Source organism: Strigops habroptila, chromosome 17 (assembly GCF_004027225.2).
Source record: "Strigops habroptila isolate Jane chromosome 17, bStrHab1.2.pri, whole genome shotgun sequence".
Taxonomy (NCBI): Eukaryota; Metazoa; Chordata; class Aves; order Psittaciformes; family Psittacidae; genus Strigops; species Strigops habroptila.
The window spans coordinates 4753736-4774832 of NC_044293.2; the positions used below are offsets into that span (position 1 = coordinate 4753736).

The following is a 21097-nucleotide window of genomic DNA, read 5'->3' on the forward strand; positions in this document are numbered from 1 at the left end:
ACAATAGCCGGACGCGGAGGCCGGGAAGTGCCGAGGGGAGGTTGGACACAAACACCTCAGCCAAGCCATGGCGGTGGGAGGAAGCAGAACGAAGAAGAAACAAGCTCTCAGCTGGAGGAACCATCAGTAGGGACCAGAATGAACCGTCCCAAGCTCAGCTTTGGGGGCGCTGAGCTCTTCCGCTCTCAGCTGTCACCCCCCTCTGACACTCACCCCAGGGTGCACCCTGTCCCACAAAGACACCCCAGGGTGCCACCATGGGCCAGGCACTATGTTTAGTTTATTGGTTAGTAGCGCACCCCAAGCACCCCAGGGTGCCCCAGCACCCACCCGGGCACCCCGGGGCCAGCTGCTCCGTGATTTCCATCCTAAACCTATATCCCGGGAAGGCCTGGGAGGGGGAGACGCGACGGGAGAGGAGGGACCCCCCCGTTTAGGCTGCCTGCGTGCACCGTGTGTGCTGTGGCGTGTGCACGCGTGCTCCTGCACACGCCGGGTACACGTGTGCTCGCTCGGCGTGCTGTGTGCATGCTCCTCGTGTGCTCGTGTGTGCTCGGTACACGCGTCATGCCAGCTCTTTCACATGCTCTGTGCATGCCCCTGCACTCTTGCTGCGTGCTCTGCGCGCACCCCATGTGATGCTGCACGCGTGCTCTCCTCGTGTGCTCCATGTGTATACCCCTTCATGTATGTTGTCTTGTCACGCTCCCTGCACGCTGTGTGTGCTCTCTGTGATCATGGCATGCACGCTGTCCCCACACGCTCTCTCCATGTACTCTCTGCACGCTCCATGCATGCTCCATGCATGCTTCAGCCGTGTTCTCCATGTGCATGCTCTCCACATGGTCCATGCAGTTTTGGCTGCAAGCTCTGTGCATGTTCTATGTGCCCCTCATGCTCTCTCTTGCACGCCCCGTGCATGCTTACTGCATACATGCTCTCTCTGCACCCTCTCTGTTGTGCACATGCCCGCTTGCACGCTCCATGCACGTGCTGTTTGCTTTGTGCACGCTTTCTGCATGCTCCCTGCATGATACCTCTGCACTCTCTGTGCATGCCCTATGCATGTTCTATCCATGTCCTCTTGCACGCTCCATGTGTGCTTTTGCGCATGCTCCATTCATGCCCTCCTGCATGTCCCATGCATGCTCTCTCTGCGCCCTCCATGCATGCTCTTGTGCATGCTCCATACGTGCCCTTGCACATGCTTCATACATGTTCTCTCTGCACGCTCTGTATGTGCCCCTGTTCATGCTCCACGCATGTTCTCTCTGCACGCTCCACGCTCGCTCTTCCGGCGCAGCGTGCGCACACTGTGCTCCGTGCATGCTCCATACATGGCCTCTTGCATGTTCTCTCCATGCACAGCACACACGCTCCCTCCCTCCCGCTCCCCACGCGCTCATCCCGGCGGGAAAGCCATGAAAGCGGCGCCCCAGGAAGAGAGGGGACGGAAGAGGGGAGCTCCGGGTGGGATCAATAGCAAATTAGTGACTTTACGCCGAGCCGGCCGGTGCCCGGTGTCCCCGCTCGCCCGGTGCCACCGCAGGCACACACGTGTCCCCCCTGCTCAGGCGCTGATCTCCACGGCGTTGGCCTCCTCCTGCTCCCGGATGACGTGGACGCCGGCGGTGCGCAGGAGCCGCGGGGCGCCGCGGGACCGCGCGGGGGACCCCGGCGGGGAGCGGTGCGTGCGCGTCGAGGCGGGTGAGCGCGCCGGGGAGCGATGGTAGCGCCGCGTCGAGCGACCCACCGGGCCCGGCGAGCGGCCGGCCGCCGGCACCGGAGAGCTGGGGTAACCCGCTTCCACCGCGCCGCGGGGCTCCGGCGCCGAGTCCTCCTCTGCCTCCGGAGAGTCCTGCCAAAAGACAAGGGTAGGCGAGCGTGTGAAGTGCACCGGGTCCATCATGCCACCGACACGCCACCGGCACGCCACCAGCCACTCACCTTGTCCTTGAGGATGTACAAGGCCACTGGATTCTTGCGCTCGTGCTCAGCGCTCCGTGGGATGGTCTCAGCTGTTGGGGGCACGGTGTTGGTTATCACGGTGTTGGTTATCACGGTGTTGTGTTGGTTACCCAGTGTTGGTTACCACCAGCACTCACCCTCATGCTTCAGGCGCTCCTCGTCCTGCTCGGTGTATTCGGAAGCTGGTTGTGTCTCCGCTTGTCGCTTCTCCCTAGGGAAGGGGAAGGAAAGGGCAGCGCCGGCACTGCAGTGGGGCAGAGGTGGGGTTGCTGGGGAAGGGGATAGTGGTGCCATGAGGGAGAGATGGGATGGGATAAGTTGGGGTTGGATGGGATGGGATGGGATGGAATGGGATGGAATGAGATGGAATGAGACAAGACCTGGCAAAATGAGGTGGGATGGAATGGCACAGGACAGGATAAATGGGTCAGTGCAGGACGGGATGGGATGAGATGAGACTAAATAGGATGTAGTAAGATGGGACAAGATAAGATGGGATGGGGTAGGTCAAGTCAGGATGGGACAGGATGGGACGGGATGCGATGGGATGAGATGTGATGCGATGTGATTTGATAGGACAGGACAAGATAGGACGGGAAGAGATGAGACAGGATGGGATGGGACAAGATGGGATGGGACAGGATGGGGCAGGAGAAGAGGAACCCCTTCGGCTCCCGTGTCCCCCCAGCCGTACTTCTTGGAGGGCTTCCAGCAGGCACAAACAGTCACCAGGGTGACGAGGAGGAAGATGCCGCCCGTGGAGAGGATGATGTAGAGGGAGCTCCGGCCTGGGGAGAGCAATGGGGGGACAACCCCCCTTGGATTTTAGCTGGGAGCATCTCCAAGAGATGTCCATCCCCAGGGGCGCAGGCGGCTTACGGTAGACAGTGATCTTCACAGGGACGCTGCGGCCGTGGCTGATGGGGTTCTCCACCAGGCAGCTGTAGACATCGTCATCGGCCATGAGGACGCGGGTGATGGTGAGGATCTTCTGGTCAGGGGAGAGGAGCAGGCGGGAGTCGTTGCTCAGCGGCCGCCCATCCTTCAGCCAGGTGTAGGTGGGCTTGGTGCCGTTCTCGTGGGAGCAGTTGAGGGTGAAGAACTCACTGAGCTCCAGCACCGTTGAGGAGGCCACCAGCACTTGCGGCTTCGAGATGGGGACTGTGGGCGAGCAGGGGAACCATGGGGATGGGTCCAACCCCATCATGTCTCAGGGGATGCATGGGCCCAGGGGATGGGAAGGGGGACATCAAAACACCACTGAGGGTATAGCTTGGCTACACAGTGTGGTTGAACCCAAAAGCCACCTCCCAGTTGGAGATAGGGTGGTTGAACCTCCTAATCGGGGAAAGCCCTTCCCAAAAGTGGTTGGGGTGTGGGTGAAACCATGGTGACACCATGTCTCAGAGGACACACGGGCCCAGGGGATGGGAAGGAGGACATCAAAACACCACTGAGGATATAGTTTGGCTACACAGTGTGGTTGAACCCCGAAAGCCACCTCCCAGTTGGAGATGGGGTGGTTGAACCTCCCAGTTGGAGATGGGGTGATTGAGCCTCCCAGTTGGAGAAAACCCTCCCCAAAAGTGATCAGGGAAGACACCCCATGGAGAACCCAACCTCCACTGGACATCCTTCTTGCTCTTACTGTCCACAGTGAGGTTGATGGTCTTCTCGCCGGTGAAGGTGTCGTCGGTGATGGACACCTCCACCTCGTAAGCCCCTTCATCAGACAACTGCAAGGGGCTGATGAGGAGGGAGCCGTTCTCCAGCACCCGGATGCGATCCCGGTAGTCGGGCCGTAGGTTGCCGATGATCTCGGTGCCGATGGACTGCACGACGGTGACGGGTTTGTCGCGCTTCAGCTGCCACTTGACCACGGGCTTGTCGGCGCTGGCGCTGGCGTAGCGCACCGAGAGCAGCGCCGCTTTGCCCGCCGTGCCGCGCACCAGCGCCGCGGGGCTGGTGATGTTCACCCCCGCCAGCAGACCTTGGGGTGGGGAGAGACAATGGGGTGCCCAATCCGGCTCCTCAGAGCCCATAGGGAAACAGGGAATCCCATCCCAAACATGGTGCTGGGTGCCCTCAAGGTGTATTAGGTCAACCAACACCTTGAGGAGATGTGGGATGGGTGGGAGGAGACTTCCCGCACTCAGGTTAATGGGATGCTTTGGAAATCATCCCAAAAATTGAAGATGGGGGGGAATTTTTATCCCATTCCCTGCTCCGTTGGATGCTCTGGTGCAGCCAAATCCACCCAAAGATGCCAAACTGCATCATGGGGTTGGTTTTAAGGGGAAAAAGGTACGGAAGAAGAGGGGAAACATGGTTATTTTGGAGGATGAGCCCACAAAACAGCCTTTTTCCCTAAAAATCCGTATCCTGATCCCCCCAGTTCCCAGCCCAGGGGTCCCATCCATGACTCCCATCAGGATGCTGTCATGCGACGGTGAACAAACTCCATATTGAAGAGAGAAGGAGGGAAAAGAATGGGAAAAGCAGCTGGGAAGAGCGAAGCCGGAGCAAGAAAGGCTTTAAACAAGACTGGAAAGTCATGGGATCTATTGGTATGCAGCGTTCGTCCGTCCGTTCTTCCCAGCTTGGCCCCGAAAACATGCCCCAACCCAAAAAAATAGGGAACATCCATAGGGAAAACCCAGGCCTGGGATGGGAAACAGCTTTTAGTGCATCCTTGCACCCCCAAAATTGCTGCTTTTTAACCATTTCTCCCCCTTTTTAAAGGCAATTGCTATTTTTTCCCTGCTCCTGGTAATGAATTTGGGAGTTAATTAACAAATCAGGCAATATTCCCATTTCCTACAGCATTCCTGGCTTAGGGATGGTGATCTCTCACCTTTTCTGACTGAAAAAACCCACCAAAACTCCTCATTTTCCCTGTTTTGTCAAACAAATCCCTATTTCTTGCAGAAAAAGCCCATTTTGGAGGGTCCTGGTGTTTTTTTAGGGTGTCAATCCGAGCTGGCAGCATGGAAAAGTGGCTTTGGAAAATTCCCTTGGTTCATCCGCAGGGAAATGGGGCTTCTCCAGGGCTGATTTTGGGTCCAAACTATGCTAAAATGGTGCAAAATTGTTGTGGGTGATATTCTGCATTTCCAGATGTGGGATGGGGCAGTTTGGGACTCATTGGACCCCAAAGGTGGGTTTTTAGGGAATAAAAGATGGAGGTTGCAGCGGGCTGGGGAGCAGAGCTGGAAACGGGATGAGAAATGGGCTTTTGGGGAAAGCGGAGGGATGCAGAAGAAAATAGAATTGGGAATGCTGAAAAAAACAAGGGAAAAAGGGGGTTTGGGGAAGATGAAAAACTGGGAAGAATCTTGGGGGGGAGGGTGGGGTGGATCCACCCCCCAGCAGGACCTGTTTGGCTCTGGAAAAGTGTTTTTCCCAGTTTTTATTCCCCTAAAAATTCCCCCTTCTTTTCCCCCTTTCCCAAGCAGACGGGATGCTCAACAGCTCAGCAACCCCTCCCAATCCCCCCTTCATCGAGTACCACCACCCTCATCACCCCCCCGCCAGCATCCTGCATCCGGATACCCCCCAAACGCAAGGCAAAATGGGGAAAACCGTGTTAAAACAGGGAAAAACCATGGGAAAATGGGGAAAACCCATGGGAAAACGGGAAAAGCCCCTACCTGTGTGCAGAGCCAGGAGCAGCAAGCAGGGGGGACCGGGGTGGCCCCGCGGGGCGGCCGGCGCTCCCCACATTTCGCCCCCCGAATCCCTCCGCTTCCCAACTCCGGGCACGTCCCGCGGAGCTCCCGGCCTGGCGTTCCGCCCGGATAAAGTCTTTTTTTTCCCTTCTTTTTTTGTTGTTGTTCTTGCCCTTCTCAATAGAGCCCTGTGTCCTGGTGGATTTCGCCTCCCCGGCGGCCTCGAGCTGACATTTCTTTGGGGGAAAACACTCAGGTTTGCAGGTTTTCCCCCCTAATTCCATGTTTTCCCACTCCCAGGAAGATTCTCAATGTCGGGGGCATCACCCCATTGAGCCTGGTTAAAGTTTGCCATCCCCGCTGTGGATAATCCCGTGGGATTTAAGGCTCTGAGCATTGAGGATTATATTTGGGGGGTCATTCCACAAAACTGGATGAACCCCCCTCTCCCAGCGGGGTTCCCCCTTCCCTCTTTTCCTCTTCCCAGGCTTTAAAGTGAAGCTGTGGTTGCATCCAGGCTTCATTCCAGCTCCGGTGCCAATTAGTGCCGTTCCCCGGGCATCACTGAATAGGGCAGCCGGAATACAGGGCAGGATGCCCAGAGCCGCTTCCCACCCCCCCGAGACCTGCCAAGCTCATCACCCCAGTGACGAGGGATCAGCCTCCAGCCCCTCGAGGAATACAGGGATATTTTGGAGGAGGTCTTGGGAATGCTCTGGTGGGATTCAGGGATGCTCAGGAAGGGGTTCAGGGATGCTCAGGGGGGAAACTATAGGGATATTTTGGGAGGGCCGGCGGAATTCTAGGAGGGGTTCAGGGGAATGCTCTGGTGGGGGTCAGGGATGCTCACCGGGTTGTTTTTGGGGTGCTGTGGTGGGGACACCCCCCCCGCACCCTTCCCCTTGTGTGTCCGCGGCGGGACGCGAACCCGCGACCTCCGGACCTTGTTGGGGCGGGAGCTGTGGGCGGGGCCCGGGGGGCGGAAGTGGCGCCGGGATTCAAAGCGGCGGCTGAGGCGGAAGCGGCGGTTGGTGATGGGGGGGGGTCGGTGAATTTGGGGTGAGGGGAGCGCTATGGGGGGTGCCCGGAGGGTGGGGAGGGGGGTTTTGGGGTGCCCCAGGGGTGAGGGGATGGGGGGCAGTGAGGAAAGGGGCCTGGTGCGGCCTAATGGGGCCTGGGAGATGGGGTTGGGGGCTATGGGGGGCGGTGGGGTGGGAATGAGGGTGCAGGGGTTGGGGTATAGGGGGTGGGGGTGCAGGGGTTGGAGGCTATGGGGTGCTATGGGGGGGAGTGGTAGGGGTGGGGAATGGGGTGCAGGCGTTGGACTATGGGCTGCTATGGGGAGTGGGGGTGCAGGGGTTGTGCTATGGGGTGCTATTGGAGGGTGGTGGGGTGAGAATGGGGGTGCAGGGGTTGGACTATGGGGTGCTATGTGGAGAGGGGGTGCAGGGGTTGGAGGCTGTGGGGTGCTATGGGGAGTGGGGGTGCAGAGATTGGGCTGTGGGGTGCTATGGGGGTGCAGGGGTTGGGCTATGGGGTGCTATAGGGAGTGGGAGTGCAGGGGTTGGGCTATGGGGTGCTGTGGGGGGTGGTAGGGGTGAGAGATGGTGTGGGGGCAGGAGGGCTATGGCGTGCTATGGGGGGTCATAGGGGTGGGGAGATGGAGGTGCAGGGGCTGTGGGGGGCCACACTCACCCCATAGCCCCTTTCCCAGGTGCCAGCCAGGATCCCGGGATGCCGCCGTCGCCCTGGAAGAATCGGAGCTGCCGGGTGCTGGCCCAGAGGAACCCCAGCGTGGCCCCTGTGGGTGCCTGGGTGGAGAGTGCCCCGGCGGGCCCGGAGCAGAGCTTGGCCTTTGTGAGTGCTGCTGGGGGTCCCGGGGGCCCTCAACCCCCCATTGTGCCACTGAACCCCCCATTGGAGCTGCAAGTGAGGGTTTCCTCCCGCTGAAGGCAGCCAGAGCGCGGCTCTAGGGAAGAATGAATGGATTTTAGTGACTTTTAGGGGGGTGAGAAGCCACCACGATGTCCCTGTCGCCTGGTGGCCCCTTCACACAAGCCCTCAGCATCAACCTGAGTTGATTCCCCTCGGATAAGCTGGGGTTTGGTTCAGTAACACCTTGGGCTTAACCACCAGTGAGGTGGGATCCAGCCGGTGCTCCCCTCGCCTGCTGCTGCTTCCCTACTTATCCACGCTGTGCTCTCTGCACTAATTTTAGCTGGATCTGTGCATTTTCAACCTGTTACCAGCTTTCACTGGCAGCACAGCAGGTTTGTGCCCCCCCTTCCATGAGTTTTCCTCACTCTTCCTGGCTGCTCCGTGATTGATCAGTGCCAGGTTTGGAATTCCATGCTTACAGCTTTGCATTTGAGGTGCCTGTGCCCCTCCTGGCTGCGACCTGTCCCCTCCCTGGAGCCATTCTCTTTGCTTTCCCATTCATCCACAAAGGATGTTGGTGAATGAGATTTCATCCCATTTAAAAGGAAAAGGCAGTTGAGGCTGGAGCCAGCCCCTGCCCTGTTAGAAACACTCCAGAACATCTTTATTGGTGCTGATCTCAGGGATTTCTGCTTTGAGGGTTATCACATGAGGACTAAAAGTGCATTAAATCCAGGCCGGTGAGTTCAGTCCCCTGTAATTAATGTCAAACCGTTCCACAAGCTCCTGTCCTTCGGAGATGATTTGTTTCTCCCTTGTCATTTAAATCCTGAAAGCTTGGGATGATAAATGGGAATGAATCCACTCCATGTTCCACACAACTGCTCTGCTGCAGTGCTGGTTGTGTTCCTGGCAGGCAGCGGGATGTGGGGACCATCCAACCCCAAGCTGATTTCAGATTCCCCCTTCTTCTCCATCCCTTCAGACGCTGGTTTTCCTTAAGCCGTGGTGGTATCCACAGAATTCCTGGGCATGGCTTCAAGTGGGAACCTGGGAAAATAACACAAGTGCTTGGTTTTTCCTTAGGTCATTGCCTTTAATCCTTCACTTCCGAGCCTCTGCTCTGCTTCCCTGACACGCTTCCAGCATTAATGGGATCAGAGGCTGGCCTGCTCCTTTTGGATCCGGGCTTTGGATATCTGAGCATCCTTCCACTGATGCTGGGAGTTGCTGGATGAGGCTGTCACCTCTGTGTGTTGAAGCAGGAGGGGTCACACTCTGTACCTGCCCAGCTGGGCTCAATCCGAGCTCATCATAACCCAAGAGATGTTCTCCAAGCAGAGATTTTGAAGGCAGACATTGGGGTGCTGCTTCTGGCTGCAGGCGCAGGGAGGGAAGATGGAATAGGAGCAAAAATCCTGGGAAATCTGCTCTCACCTCTTACAGGCTGCAGCCTTTCAGGTGGAGGAGGAGCTGAAGGAGCAGCAGCAGCAGAAGGCGGCCAGGCTGAGGCGATTCCAGGGCGAGGTGAAGCAGAGGGTGAACCAGCAGGTCAGGATGAGGAGGAAGCTGCAGCTGCAGAGGTCCTGTGAAGCAGTAAGTACAGCTCCAGCCCTGCCTTGCCAGGGGGAACACTGGAATTAGGGGGGAAAAACCCATCAGACCTCAGGTTGAGGTGTTCATGAGAAGCAATGGGAAACGAGTGGCCACAAGCAGTGTCCCCTTGAGCGAGGTCAGTGTGACACTGGCAAGCTCTGCTGCTCAGGGGGCTTTGAGGCCTTTGCCTCCCTGCAGAAAGGTCACTGCTTCTGCTGGGAGCAGCAGAGCAGAGCCCTGGTGCCCTGGGCATGGAGTTAAACTATAGCCAGAGCTGTGGAGGACGTGGATGTCTCCTGGTTCCACTTAAAGCAGCTTATTCCTGCTATTCCCTTCTTCAGGGCAGACACATAGCACTTCCATGCTGTCTCCACATTCCCATTTTCCTCCATGGGCTTGGTTTAGATGATGCTGTGAATATATTTAATCCTTTCTACTCTTAAGCAACTGCCAGGGAGACCTGCCAGAAAGTGACTGCGGAGCAAGAGGGAATGCACTGGAATGTCCATGGTTTGGGCCATCCCTGGGGGGTTTGGGCTGTTTCCATGGCTTGGGAACGTGGTTGAGCGAGGATGTCCTCACGTCACTCCTCTTGCACTCCTCCAAACTGAAACCCCTCCAGAGTGTGATGGCATTCCCAAGAAATGCCACCAAACTGAGGCAGCAGTTCCCACGCAGCGTGTTATCATGGAATGGTTTGGGTTGGAAGGGACCTTAAAGCTCACCCAGCTCCAACCCCTGCCACGGGCAGGGACACCTTCCACTAGAGCAGGTTGCTCCAAGCCCCTGTGTCCAACCTGGCCTTGAGCACTGCCAGGGATGGGGCAGCCACAGCTTCTCTGGGCACCCTGTGCCAGCGCCTCAGCACCCTCACAGGGAAGAGCTTCTGCCTCAGAGCTCATCTCAATCTCCCCTCTGGCAGGTTAAAGCCATTCCCCTTGGCCTGCCCCTACATCCCTTGTCCGAAGCCCCTCTCCAGGTTTCTTGTAGCCCTTTAGGAAGCTGCTCCAAGGTCTCCCTGGAGCCAGGGCCTCAGCACCCTCCTGGTGAAGGTTGTGTCCCATTACCCATAGCTGTGTCCCGCAGGCAGAGCGGGAGAGCAGTGTGGCTGTGCAGTACTCGGGCTCCACGCTGCCCTGGACCAGGATGAACACGTGCCTCTTTCGGAGCCATCCCACATCCACCATCGGCATTCCCAGTGCTCCTCGTGCCATCCCGGTGCCATGGCAAGGGGAGCAGGATGAGCCATTCCAGCAGCACGCTGCCGAGGTGAGAGATTCCATGATTCTATGGATGCAGTGAATTCTCCCTCCCCGCGCAGGGACTTGGTGCTGAGTTGTGTTGCAAAGGTGGCACTAGGTGGTGCCACCTCATTGCAGCTGCTCTCCTGCAGACCAGGAATGTGGGATCTTGGAAAACCTGCCTTTGGGACTGCTTAAAGCTTTCCAATAGTGATGCTTCTGCTGCATCTGGCATTTCATAAAGTGTGTCCACCGAGGTCCAGTCGAAGCACCACTTGGGGTGTGGAGAATCACTTCTGGCTGGACACTGGCTGGGACAATTGGGAATTTGGGGCTTCTGGCATCACAGCAAAGTGGTTTGGGAGCAGAGGATGTGGAACCAAGCCCTTTACCTTGCCTGGGCTGGGATTTCAGTGCATTGTATGTTCCCTGATGGATATTTGTGAAGCTCATCGTGTGTTGAGCTTTTATCCCTTAATGAAGCCCTTCGGCTGGAGCAGGGCACATTGGGAGATGTCTTCATTGCAGCTGAACTTCTTGGGGTAGCCCTCACAGAAAGCAGTTGGTGACAACTTCTTGTCTCTTGCCTTCCCCTTCCCTCCTAACACAGCTGAGCAAAACCATGAAGCGTGTTCGGCACAGGCTGGCAGCCTGCAAGACTGTACCCCAAGGAGCAGGTCCCCTGGAACTCCCTGGTGGGGTCTGGAGGCAGGAGGTGAGTGAGAGGTGCCTGGGGTGGGTAAGAGGAAGGATCCTATGAAGCTCTGCCTCTGATTAACAAATCCAAGGCATGATTCAGTGAGTTTCTCCAGCAGGAATGAAACAAACTGGGCTTTTGTGATGCTCAGCACATGGATTTCAGTGGCCTGAGGGCTCTGTCCCCACTGTTCCTGCTGAGAAGGCAGCAGGATGATGTGGGTGAAGACGTCTCTGTTTGCAGAGACTTTGAGGAGGGAGAAGCCAGGAAACAAGAATTCAAAGAACACTTCTTAAAGGCTGAGATTGTGATCTGGGTGTCTGGGAGGAATGTGCTGCTCAGCCCTCCCCTGAGGTGCCTTTATTCCTTCAGCAAACCTCAACAGCTCCTTCCCTTGCACCAATCCCTCGTTTCGTGGGGGTGGCAAAGAGCTGGAGGTTTTCCTCACCCAGGGCTGGCTTCTGGTAGAGGATTGTTGGCAAGCATCTGCTTTCCTCGAAGCCGTGCAGAGGAGCCACGTAAGGAGGTCACTCCCAAGGGCCTCACCTTTTATTCCCTTGAATTTCGACCTGCTTTTGTCACTCCAGCTCTCTGGAGCAGCTTTGTGGGGCAGCTATTGCCCTGCTTTCTGTGTCAAGACTTTTCTTAAACCCATGTCCTTTGTCCATCCTGCAGAACACCAGCAGTGACCCAACCTGGTATTTTGTCTCCCTGCCTCCTCCCGAGCTGGTTTCCTGCCTGTCTTGCAATTCTTCATTCCCATCTCTCTCGGGTTCAGCAAAGGTGAAGTACATCTTGGCTGGCTGTTATCCATAAAATACCTTTTATATAAGGGCTGGTCTGGCTCTTCCTCCTCTGTGTGCTGTTGGGTTTGTGTTCGAGGAAGTTAGCTTTGCCATCAGGAGTTATAGAAACAGCCTAATTAGGGGCCTCAAACCTTTGTTAGCTCTTTCTGACCCTACAGGTACCTTCTCTTTGAGTCCTGAGTGCATTCAGCAAGGTGAAGTGATTCATGACTACACTGTTAGCAGCACTAAAGCCTCACATAAATAATGCAGCTGCTTTTGCAGGCCAGAGGGTTACAGAAGCAAGAGAGCAGAGAAGAAAAAGCTCTGCTGCCAACCTGAGTCTTTTGAAGGTTCTCGAGGAGGGACAGCAGCTTGTTCCCTTCTCTTCACATGCAAAAGGCTGCCCTGCACTTAACCAGCCTGTAACTGCTGCTGGAGTGCACTGCTTTGTCCTTTGCTTTTGTTGTCCTTGGATTTCCTGGTGCTGTATGTTCCAGCTGATTTCCTTCGTTTGAGCCCAAGCATGTTTAGCCTGCTCTCAAATCCTTCTGCAGCTGCAAGGCAAGTGGCTTGGTGGGGTCAAGATGCTGCTTTCTTCCATCACCCAGGCCAGTAATGAAGTATCAAGCTGAGCCCACCTTGTTCTTACTCTGGTTTTTGGGCACTGAACTCCTGAGACTGAACCAGGGGAGTGTTTTTAATCATTATTGCCCCTTCCATACAAGAGTTTTATCTAATGGGTATCTCTTCACACAAGTTTAAATCAGGCCATGACAAAAGCTGGGTTAAAACCAGGATGTCTCCTGGTGCACGTTGCCTGGGGCCTCTCTCTTCTGTTGCAGGAGAGATTCAAACCAGCTAGACATGACTTGCTCTGGACAGATTTATGCTGCTTGCTGCTTATCTTGTTTTCTGGCAGCTTACAGGCTGTTTGCAAGGTGATTTCCTCTTGGTTTTCCATGAGACGGGCTAAAATCTTCTCTTTAACATCTCCTTTCCCCTTCCTTTATTTGAAGATAGACTCTTACTGTGCCCTTTTCTGATAACCTGGACCTCCCCAGATTTTGGGGTGGTGGAAGCTGTTGGCAGCTTCTCTGCCTCTCCTGGCAGGGCAGCTCCTGCCTGCTTCAAACCTCAGCAAGGAAGAATCTGACTTTCTTCCCAGGAATAATCCAAGCTTTTTTCTTGCTGCTGCCTTTATCCCAGAGCAAGCCTTGGGCTGAGCACTGATGCCCAGAAGCATAAACCACTGTTGGTGGTGGTGTCCTCTAATACCTGTCCTTCTGGAGTAGCCTGTCCTTTAGTCTCTCTTCCTAAAGCCTGCCTTGTTACCTTCATCCCTCCTGTTTCACTTGGAGCTCTGGCCTTTCTGGCACTGCTTTTGGTTTTCTATCCCCACATGCTTGTGTTGTCTCCTGTGTGATTCCTTCTCTGACCCCTGATGCTCTGACCTCTGATCCTTCCTGCTCCCATGGATCATGGACACAGAAAGAACGTGGGGCTTTGCCAGGGTTGTCCATCCACACTGTGCTGTTTGGCTGCCCAGGTATGTTGCATTTGCTCACTTTAAAGGGAATATTACTTCTCCTTCACTCCTATTTGCCTTCTTTTTCCCTTCTTCCCTCTGAAGAATTGCATTCCCCATGATGAATAATCCCCATTCCCAAAATCATGACTCTTCCTGTCTCCCAGAGATGTTTTTCTCAGGTCAAAAACATCCAAAGAGTTTCTTCCCTGCTTTCCCAAGCAGATACCTAGATGCTAATCACAGGGAAATGACCTGTCCAGGGAGGCTTTCAAATGATCCTGTTCACCAAGTCTTTGCCTTTTAGATGGCTGTAGGTCCCCAGTGTGACAGCACCCAAATTCTCTTTCCCTAAAGTTGGTGCTTTTGCCACAGTTTCTTTTCCTTCTGCCTTTGGGGTTTCAGAGCATCCTTAGAAAGCAATAATATTCCTCTCCATTCCCTTGTCATCACCAAAGCAGCCCTTCTGCGTTGTGTTTCTGTCACAACTGCTGAAGGGACAGCAAAGCAGGGGAAGAGAAACCACATTCCTGGCTCCAGGCTTGCTTCTGGCATTTGGATTTCTTAGTTTGTAGGAAACAATCTGCTGCCTCTCAAAATATTGCTAATTGTCACCCAGGAGCCAGCCCACTTACCATCTGAAGGAGTGTGCTGAGTGTCACTGCAGAGATCCCACCATCCCCCAGCGCCTTGTGCTTGGGGAACAGCGCCTGGAGAGGTCTTTTCCTTGTCTCTCCTTCACCCCACACGTCTGTCCCTCTGGTTCTGCATTTGGTGGGAATGTTGGCACCTGCCAAATTCACATCTTCTGCCTCTCGTGCCCTGGGGGGATGCTGGAGCACGTTGGGCCAGATCTCAACTGACTCTACACAACAAGCGCCCTCAGGTTAAAGCTACTCCTTATCCAAGGGTGCTGGATTTGCCCTCAGCACCACAGCAGCCACATTTGAATTCCATGTTTACACCTTTCTCCTCCAGAAACCAGACTCTTGCGAGGTGCCTGCAGGAGATGAGGGTGAGGAGCTGCTGCTGGCAGGACAACACGATGTTCCAGCTGAACTGCAAGGCCAGGAGACAGCCCCACCGCAGGCGGAGCAAGACGACGACTTCTACATCAAAATTGAGTTCAACAAGGTGAGACTCACACGGGGCTGGGCCAGTTGGTCTGAGGGGCTGGAAGGGAAGGAGCTGGCTGGGACAATTGCTGTGCCTCGAGCTGGTGAGACACCTCCCTTAGAGGTGGTGTGAATCTGGCTGCTTGGGAGGACTGAGCTACTCATAGAGTCAACCAGGGTGGAAAAGACCTCTAAGATCATCAAGTCCAACCATTCCCCAGCAGTGCCAAGGCCACCACTAACCCATGGCACTGAGGGCCTTGTCTACACGGTGTGTGAACCCTTCCAGGGATGGTGCCTCCAGCACTGCCCTGAGCCTGTTCCAATGCCTGAGCACCCTTTGGGGAGGGAATTGTTCCTCATTTCCATCTAAACCTCCCCTGGTGCAGCTTGAGGCTGTTTCCTGTTGTCCCATCCCTCATTCCTTGGGAGGATGGAGCCAGGAGGTGGCTCCATCCTCCTGTCAGGCAGTTGGAGAGAGCGATAAGGTCCCCCCTGAGCCTTCTCTTCTCCAGATTAAACCCCCCCAGGTCCCTCATCCCACTTGTGCTCCAGGCCCTGCACCAGCTCTATTGCCCTTCTCTGGATCCTCTTTTGTTTTAAGGCGACTTCCCTTAAGTATCTGAGCGTGGGAGTGTTTGGCTCTGACTACCTGGAGTAGTTAACAAACACTTTACGCCTGTGCCCAGCCTTGGGTGGTGATTAGTCCAAGCAGGAGCAGAAATACTGGCTTGACAAATCTTGAGTAGAGGTGGAGGTTCAACACTGAGGTTTTGGCTGTTGAATTCCCCTGGCTCTTGTGGTGTTTGTATTTATCACTCTGTGTGTTATTGTTTTTCTTGCACTTCACAAAGTTCATAATGAAGTTTGGGAGGATGAGGAGGTGTGAATCCGTGTTTGGGCTACACCAGAAGCCTCCTCCAGGGATATCTTCAGAGGTATTTAGACAAAGTGCTCAGGCTCCTGCATGGAGATGTCCCATGTGTGTTCTGTCTGCAGCCACCCAAAACCAGGACAGTGGGTTACCCCGCTGAGGGCTGTAGGAACCATGTGTAGATGACTCACTTCCAGTGAGAAGTGTATTGCTGAGTGAAGAAACTTTGACTGGAAAGATGCTGATGCTGCTCTCTTACCTCATCTTCCAGTTCTGTGATGCACCAGTGAAGGAGCCGAGCTCGCCTGAGCCACCCCAAGGGGTTCACACTCATCACCGTGTTCCCCTCATCCTCTGGCCTGGGGTAGACCAAGAGGAAACCAAGAAGCAGGTTTGTCCACTGGAGCCATGTCCTCATTGCTTCATCTTCATTTCGGGACTCAGAGGTGTTGAGCCCAGGGGATGTTGCCAGCTCAAGAGCAGCCTTAATGTCTGGAGCATCTTGCTGGGTTTAATTTGTCACTGTTGATGGCAGCTCAGGTCTTGGGCAAACCTACCAGGTTCTTTTTAAGGTCCATCCTGACCACAAAGTGCAACTATTACCTCCTCCTCCTGGCATCTGAATGACACTGAAGGGCTGGAGGAGAAACTTTTTTGCCTGGCAAAACAAAGGTGTTGCTTTCTGTGGGGTGGAGAGAAGCTGCCAGAAATGCCCAGAAGCAGAGAAAGGAACAAAGCCCGCTTTATCTTGGTTGGGAATACTGCTGGGAATTGAAGCTTTCTCCCATCTCAGCCCCTAACAGGCCTGGTGCTGGCTGCCTGCATGTGGCCAGCGTGGCTCAAGCTCATCCAGGCGATGCGGAGAGCTGATGTTTATCTTGGATGCCTAAAGGAATCCTGCTTCCCTCTGACGTGAGGAGCAACACTTCCCTCTTCTTCTGGGGGCTTTCTTTGCAGCTTTACAGCACAAAACTCAAAAGCACTTTGGACAAATTGTGTTTTATGTTTGTTCTTTATGTGCATTCTCCAACAAGCTGACCCAAAACCTGGCTTCCAGATGCTGGGATGGCAGCTGGGGCTCCTCATGCTGCTCCTTCCCCCCCAGCACTTCCCTCTGCCCTTTGCTTTTTATCTGGCTGGCTCTGACCCACCCTGAGATAACTGGTTTTGCAGCACTCTCTCCTGTGTGGGTTTTTTCCACCCAGCTTTGTTCACTTGCAGCCTGGTGAGCTCTCCTGCTCCTTTATCTCCAGCTGTGTGGGGCTCTCACTGCTGAGATGGACAAACCCAGCCCCAAACTTATGGTGGTGTTGAAGAAAACTTAGGCTTTGTGGCATCGTGGAGCTCACACTAGCTGTGTGCTCACTGCAGGTGGGAGGACTTTGGTGTGAACTTGGGCAGGAGTTAAGCCAAAGCCCAGACATTGAACCTCTTCATGTGCTCACTATGGGAGTTGTTTCCTGCAGGGTGTTGTATTTGTCTCAGCAGTGACTTTGCCACCTCTGGGGTTCTCCTGCAGGTCCAGCTTGGTGCTCTGTGTCCCTGTTTGTTTGGAGATAAAGGCTTTCCATGAACCACAGAGGACCAGTGGTCCCCAGTGAACCAAACCTCTTGGACTATAGCTTGTAGTGCTGTGGTGAAGTGGGTTGAAATGGGAACGAGCTCTTTTACGCCCAGGAATGTGGGAATTCAGCAGGTGGCAGAGCTTCCATCCAAAGGCTGAGGGATGCTGGTACGAAGCTCTCTGATGCTCCAAGATGTCTTGGGTCCTCCTCTCCCACCATGTCTCCAGCTTTTAAGTCCTGGGGCATGTGCAGCAGGGGATGTTTGAGGCTCTCCTGGGGAAGGAGCAAGGTTTGTGTCTGCTCCAGAACCGAGCTGGGAGCTGACAGCACTCGGGATGAGCCGCAGCTCTCCTCCTCAGAGGTGCCTGTTCTTCCCTGCAGCGGCAGGACGAGTACCTGCGGTACAGGCGCCTCTTCATGAGCATCGAGCGCGAGCAAGTGAAGGAGCAGCAGAGGCAGAAAGAGAGGCAGAAAAGAATCGCCAGGTACTTACATGTGGATGAGCTCCAGCCCTTTGGTATTCCTTCCTTCCTTCATCCCAGGGCCCTTCCTAAGGCTGGAAAGGTCTCCTGTGCTTGGGAGACTTATCCCTGGGTTTATTGTGCCCAATCTGTTAACCCTGGCGAGGGATCCACTTGACCAACCCCTCTAAGAGAGACCTTTGGGCCATGCTGAGTCCTTCAGAGATCCTCAGCACTTCTCCATCCACTTTGTGAGTCCCAGTGCAGGAGTTGGGAGCCGAAACATCAGGCTGGGAATGTTGCAGCTCACCAAACCATGGCTCCTTGGAGCAGATCCCAAAAGCCAGTGCTACAGTCCAGGTTTAGAGCTTTGGGGTGAGGTCATGTTGTTGTTAAACTGGTCTTATCTACATGGATTTTAATGTCAGACCCTTCACCCTCACAGCTATAAACGTGTATGGTGTAATATAAAGATTTACTAGCACTTGTTCCCGAGTTGAAAGCTTGGTGTGAAAGTGTCAGCACTTGGTTTGGTGCTTTAATCATCTTCTCCCTTGCCAGGGGTTTGTTAAGGAGGAGCTCTACAAACTCACACCAAGGAATGACACCTGGAATGTTTTCCCTCTGGTTTGCTCTAAACCAAACGGATGTGGGTCTGACCCACAGCTCTGCAGTGGGCAGGTTCTGGGGGAGCACTGGGGGCAGGATTCCCATGGCCACTTTGCACAGAGGAATTGCCAGGGTGAAGAATATGGCCCCTCCAGCCACATTCCTGACGTGTAACTTGGAGCTTCAGAGACTCTTTCCTGCCCTGGGGGTGCTGGTGAGACCCCAGGGATTTCCTAGGCAGGGTGATAGCCTTTTATATTCCATTTCTTCCCCAGCTGCAGGCTGCAGAGGTGGCTTTGTGCTTAGTGTAAAGCCTTCACTTGGCCTTGGCCTCTGTTTCTGTAGCAGATTTATGGTGCTGCGGCTCAGGCTCTTCATTTAAAAGACATTTTTGAGTTTAGGACTTGTCTGGAGCAGTTTGGCTTCAGTGTTTGCCTTCTGGATGTAAGGATTTGACCTCCCCATTGGAGCACCAGCCAAAGTGTCTCATCTGATCACACTTTTGGCTCCTACCCAGCCCGGATCTTTGATTTTTAAGTCCTTTTGGCAGGGAGCAGCCCGTGGCATGTTATTGCATTTGCAGGAATGAAATGGCAGATGCTTCAGCTGAAAGTCTTTGTGCTTCCTAATTGGGGCTTGTCAAGGGAACATGCTTTGTGCTCAGTGGGTGACTTCCACAACCCATATTCCACTGGAAGGGCTGTGTAAGTGCAAGGGAAACTGAGGAATAGAGGAAGATTTGGTTAAAAATGCCTGTTTCGGAAGAGATGTGGGATCCTTGGAGCTTCTCTGATGTACCCAGAGCTTTTCTGCAGCCCTGGAAGGTGCACGGACAGGTTGTGGTGGGATCCAAGCTGCCCAAAGTCAGAAGTGGGGACGTGGAGCTGTTGGTCCTTTCTGGTGGCTGTTAGAGCCCAGGCACTGCTCTTGCTTTCAGGAGGGCAGAAGAGCTCTTTTGGGGCAGCTGCAGGTGGCACTTCCAACAGGAGCACATGGGAATGGGATGCAGGCGGGAGCTGGAAGGAGAAGTCCATGATGGGGGGAATACCAGCAGGCAGGAGGATGTCAAGGGCAGGAGAGCATTCCCAGCTGGTGTTTCCATGGGGGTTTGGAAAGGAGACCCCCCTGCAGTCCCATGTCCAGCTCTGGGGCAACACCACAAGAGGGACATGGAGGTTGCCCAGAGAACGACGGGCAGGGAATGGAGGTTGGGATGGGGAAGCTCCTGCTCTAAGCAAGTGTGTGCTTAATCCTGCAGGATTAAGAGCAAGCAGGAGAACCAGCGCCGGGCAGCAGAGCAGAGGATGCAGGAGGTGGCTGAGCAGCAGGAACCCTCCTCAGGTGAGGCAGCCTCTGCGAGCCTGGCCCAGCTGGAACTGGAGGAGAGGAGGGTGAGGAAGGTGAAGGAGAAGCAGCAGCGAGACAAGGAGTCCGTGAGGTATGTCCAGGTCCCCTTTCCCTGCACCGAGCCGGGTGTTACTTCCCAAGGTGAATGTTTCACCTCTTGCAGGTACATGGAAGCTCTCAGAGCCCAGATGAGGGAGAAGATCAAACTCTCCAACATTGACTTGCCCCCCCTGTGCTCCTGTGGGGCTGATTTCTGGGATTCCCACCCGGATACCTGTGCCAACAACTGTGTCTTCTACAGAAACCACCAAGGTAGGAGCTCTTGCCTCTGGAGGGGAGGTGCTTAGACCTGGATCCCTGATTGTACGGGGGAAAATCAGGCCTGGTTGCATGTTTCCATGGTCCTACAAATATAGCGTGGAGGGTGCAAGTTGAGTGCTCTGCAGCCAACTTCTTCCTCTGTCCCTTCAGGGAGGTTGGTGGCACCCTCAGTCATGTGTTAAATAATGCTGCTGTAATAGATCCATATGGAAAACACTGGAAAACAGGCTTGTTGGGGGCACAGGAAACCTCTTTGGCTTAAACCTCTGCTGGGAGGATGCCTGAAGGTGGTGGAAATGGTCTTTGTTCACCATTAGAGTGCTGGGATGTGGAGCACAGCTCAGAGAAACACCTGCAGAGCAACTGGGAGTTGTTTTCTAATGGGGGGAGTAGAGAAATTGGGACTTTGTGTAAATTCTTTGGCTTTCATAGAATCATGGAATGGTTTGGGTTGGAAAGGACCTTAAAGCTCATCCAGTTCCAACCCCTGGCCACTAGAGCAGGTTGCTCCAAGTGGGATCTCATCAGAGCAGAGTAGAGGGGCAGAATCCCCTCCCTCAACCTGTGCTCACACTTCCATAGTGCTTCCTGCTTGGGAACATCCAAACAAGCCTGAGGAAAACTACAGCCACATGAAATTACATGGAATCAGTTCTTCCTTCTGAGTTTAGTGCTAAAGGGCTGAAGCTGAGCCCAGTTTTGGGCCCCGAGAGTTGCTCCCATGTCCTCACGCTGGTTCTGTGTCCCTCCCCTCAGCCTACAGCCGTGCTCTGAGGTCCCTCATCTCATCCTGTGACCCCCTGGATGGGAGCCCCTCGACCACGCTCCTGCTCCGGGGCCTGGCCACGCTCTGCACTCGCTCGAGGAGGCGGCTGTGATGGGAGAGCTCCATGTGTGCGTCCCCTCCATGGATACAGCCCCACGTGTGTCCTCATCCATGTGTGCCGGTGACTGCTGGAAGCCTCTCCTGCCTGTCCCTCTGCCCTTTGCCTTCCCACTTGTGCTCAGGTTTTTGGCTCCATGCATGTGGGACAAGGGCTGGAGCAAAGGAGCCCAGTTTAGGGGCTGGCACTGGAATTGTGGCTTGGGAATAAACTGGTTTCAAGGGTTTGTCTCCTTTGGAGTGTGAAATGAGAAGAAATGGGGCACCTGGGGTCAGTATGTGTTAGAGTTAGAAACCAGGAGGGTTTCTAACCTCTTCCTTCCCACTCCATTCCCCTCGTGTGGCCTCATGCTCCAGAGCCAGGTATTTATTGTTCCTTTCCTTTCTTCCACACAAGGACCTCTCCAGTACCATCCACCAGCCTCTGTTTTGCTCCAGAAAGGACCTTTTTCCTAGGAACAATCTGTATTTAACCTCCAGGTGAAGACTCTCTGCCAGGACCAAGATCCTTTTGGACCAAAGATGTTACCACGTTGGGTAACATGTTCTTGGTTGCACCAT

The 21097-nt window shown here is 54.6% G+C and overlaps 2 protein-coding genes across 4 annotated transcripts; one reads left to right on the forward strand and one right to left on the reverse strand.

Annotated features, from left to right (window-relative positions):
- Positions 1 to 264: 264 nt before the first annotated feature.
- On the reverse strand, positions 265 to 6573 carry HEPACAM (hepatic and glial cell adhesion molecule). Its single transcript, XM_030505477.1, has 8 exons — positions 6487 to 6573; positions 5619 to 5872; positions 3617 to 3958; positions 2848 to 3129; positions 2663 to 2756; positions 2106 to 2179; positions 1948 to 2018; positions 265 to 1858 (listed from the first exon to the last, which is right to left on the reverse strand). The coding sequence occupies exons 2-8, from the start codon at positions 5689 to 5691 to the stop codon at positions 1571 to 1573; spliced, it is 1224 nt and encodes a 407-aa protein (XP_030361337.1). The 5' UTR covers positions 5692 to 5872; positions 6487 to 6573; the 3' UTR covers positions 265 to 1570.
- On the forward strand, positions 6172 to 20763 carry CCDC15 (coiled-coil domain containing 15). 3 transcript variants are annotated; one of them, XM_030505475.1, is made up of 12 exons: positions 6602 to 6663; positions 7351 to 7493; positions 8961 to 9110; positions 10197 to 10379; positions 10962 to 11066; positions 14340 to 14495; positions 15331 to 15414; positions 15622 to 15741; positions 17297 to 17400; positions 19244 to 19423; positions 19496 to 19644; positions 20410 to 20763. In XM_030505475.1, the coding sequence occupies exons 2-12, from the start codon at positions 7371 to 7373 to the stop codon at positions 20529 to 20531; spliced, it is 1476 nt and encodes a 491-aa protein (XP_030361335.1). In that variant the 5' UTR covers positions 6602 to 6663; positions 7351 to 7370; the 3' UTR covers positions 20532 to 20763. The 3 variants fall into 3 exon arrangements, with proteins under 3 accessions (XP_030361334.1, XP_030361335.1, XP_030361336.1); XM_030505474.1 differs by lacking the exons at positions 6602 to 6663; positions 15331 to 15414 and adding an exon at positions 6172 to 6354; XM_030505476.1 differs by lacking the exon at positions 15331 to 15414.
- Positions 20764 to 21097: the final 334 nt, after the last annotated feature.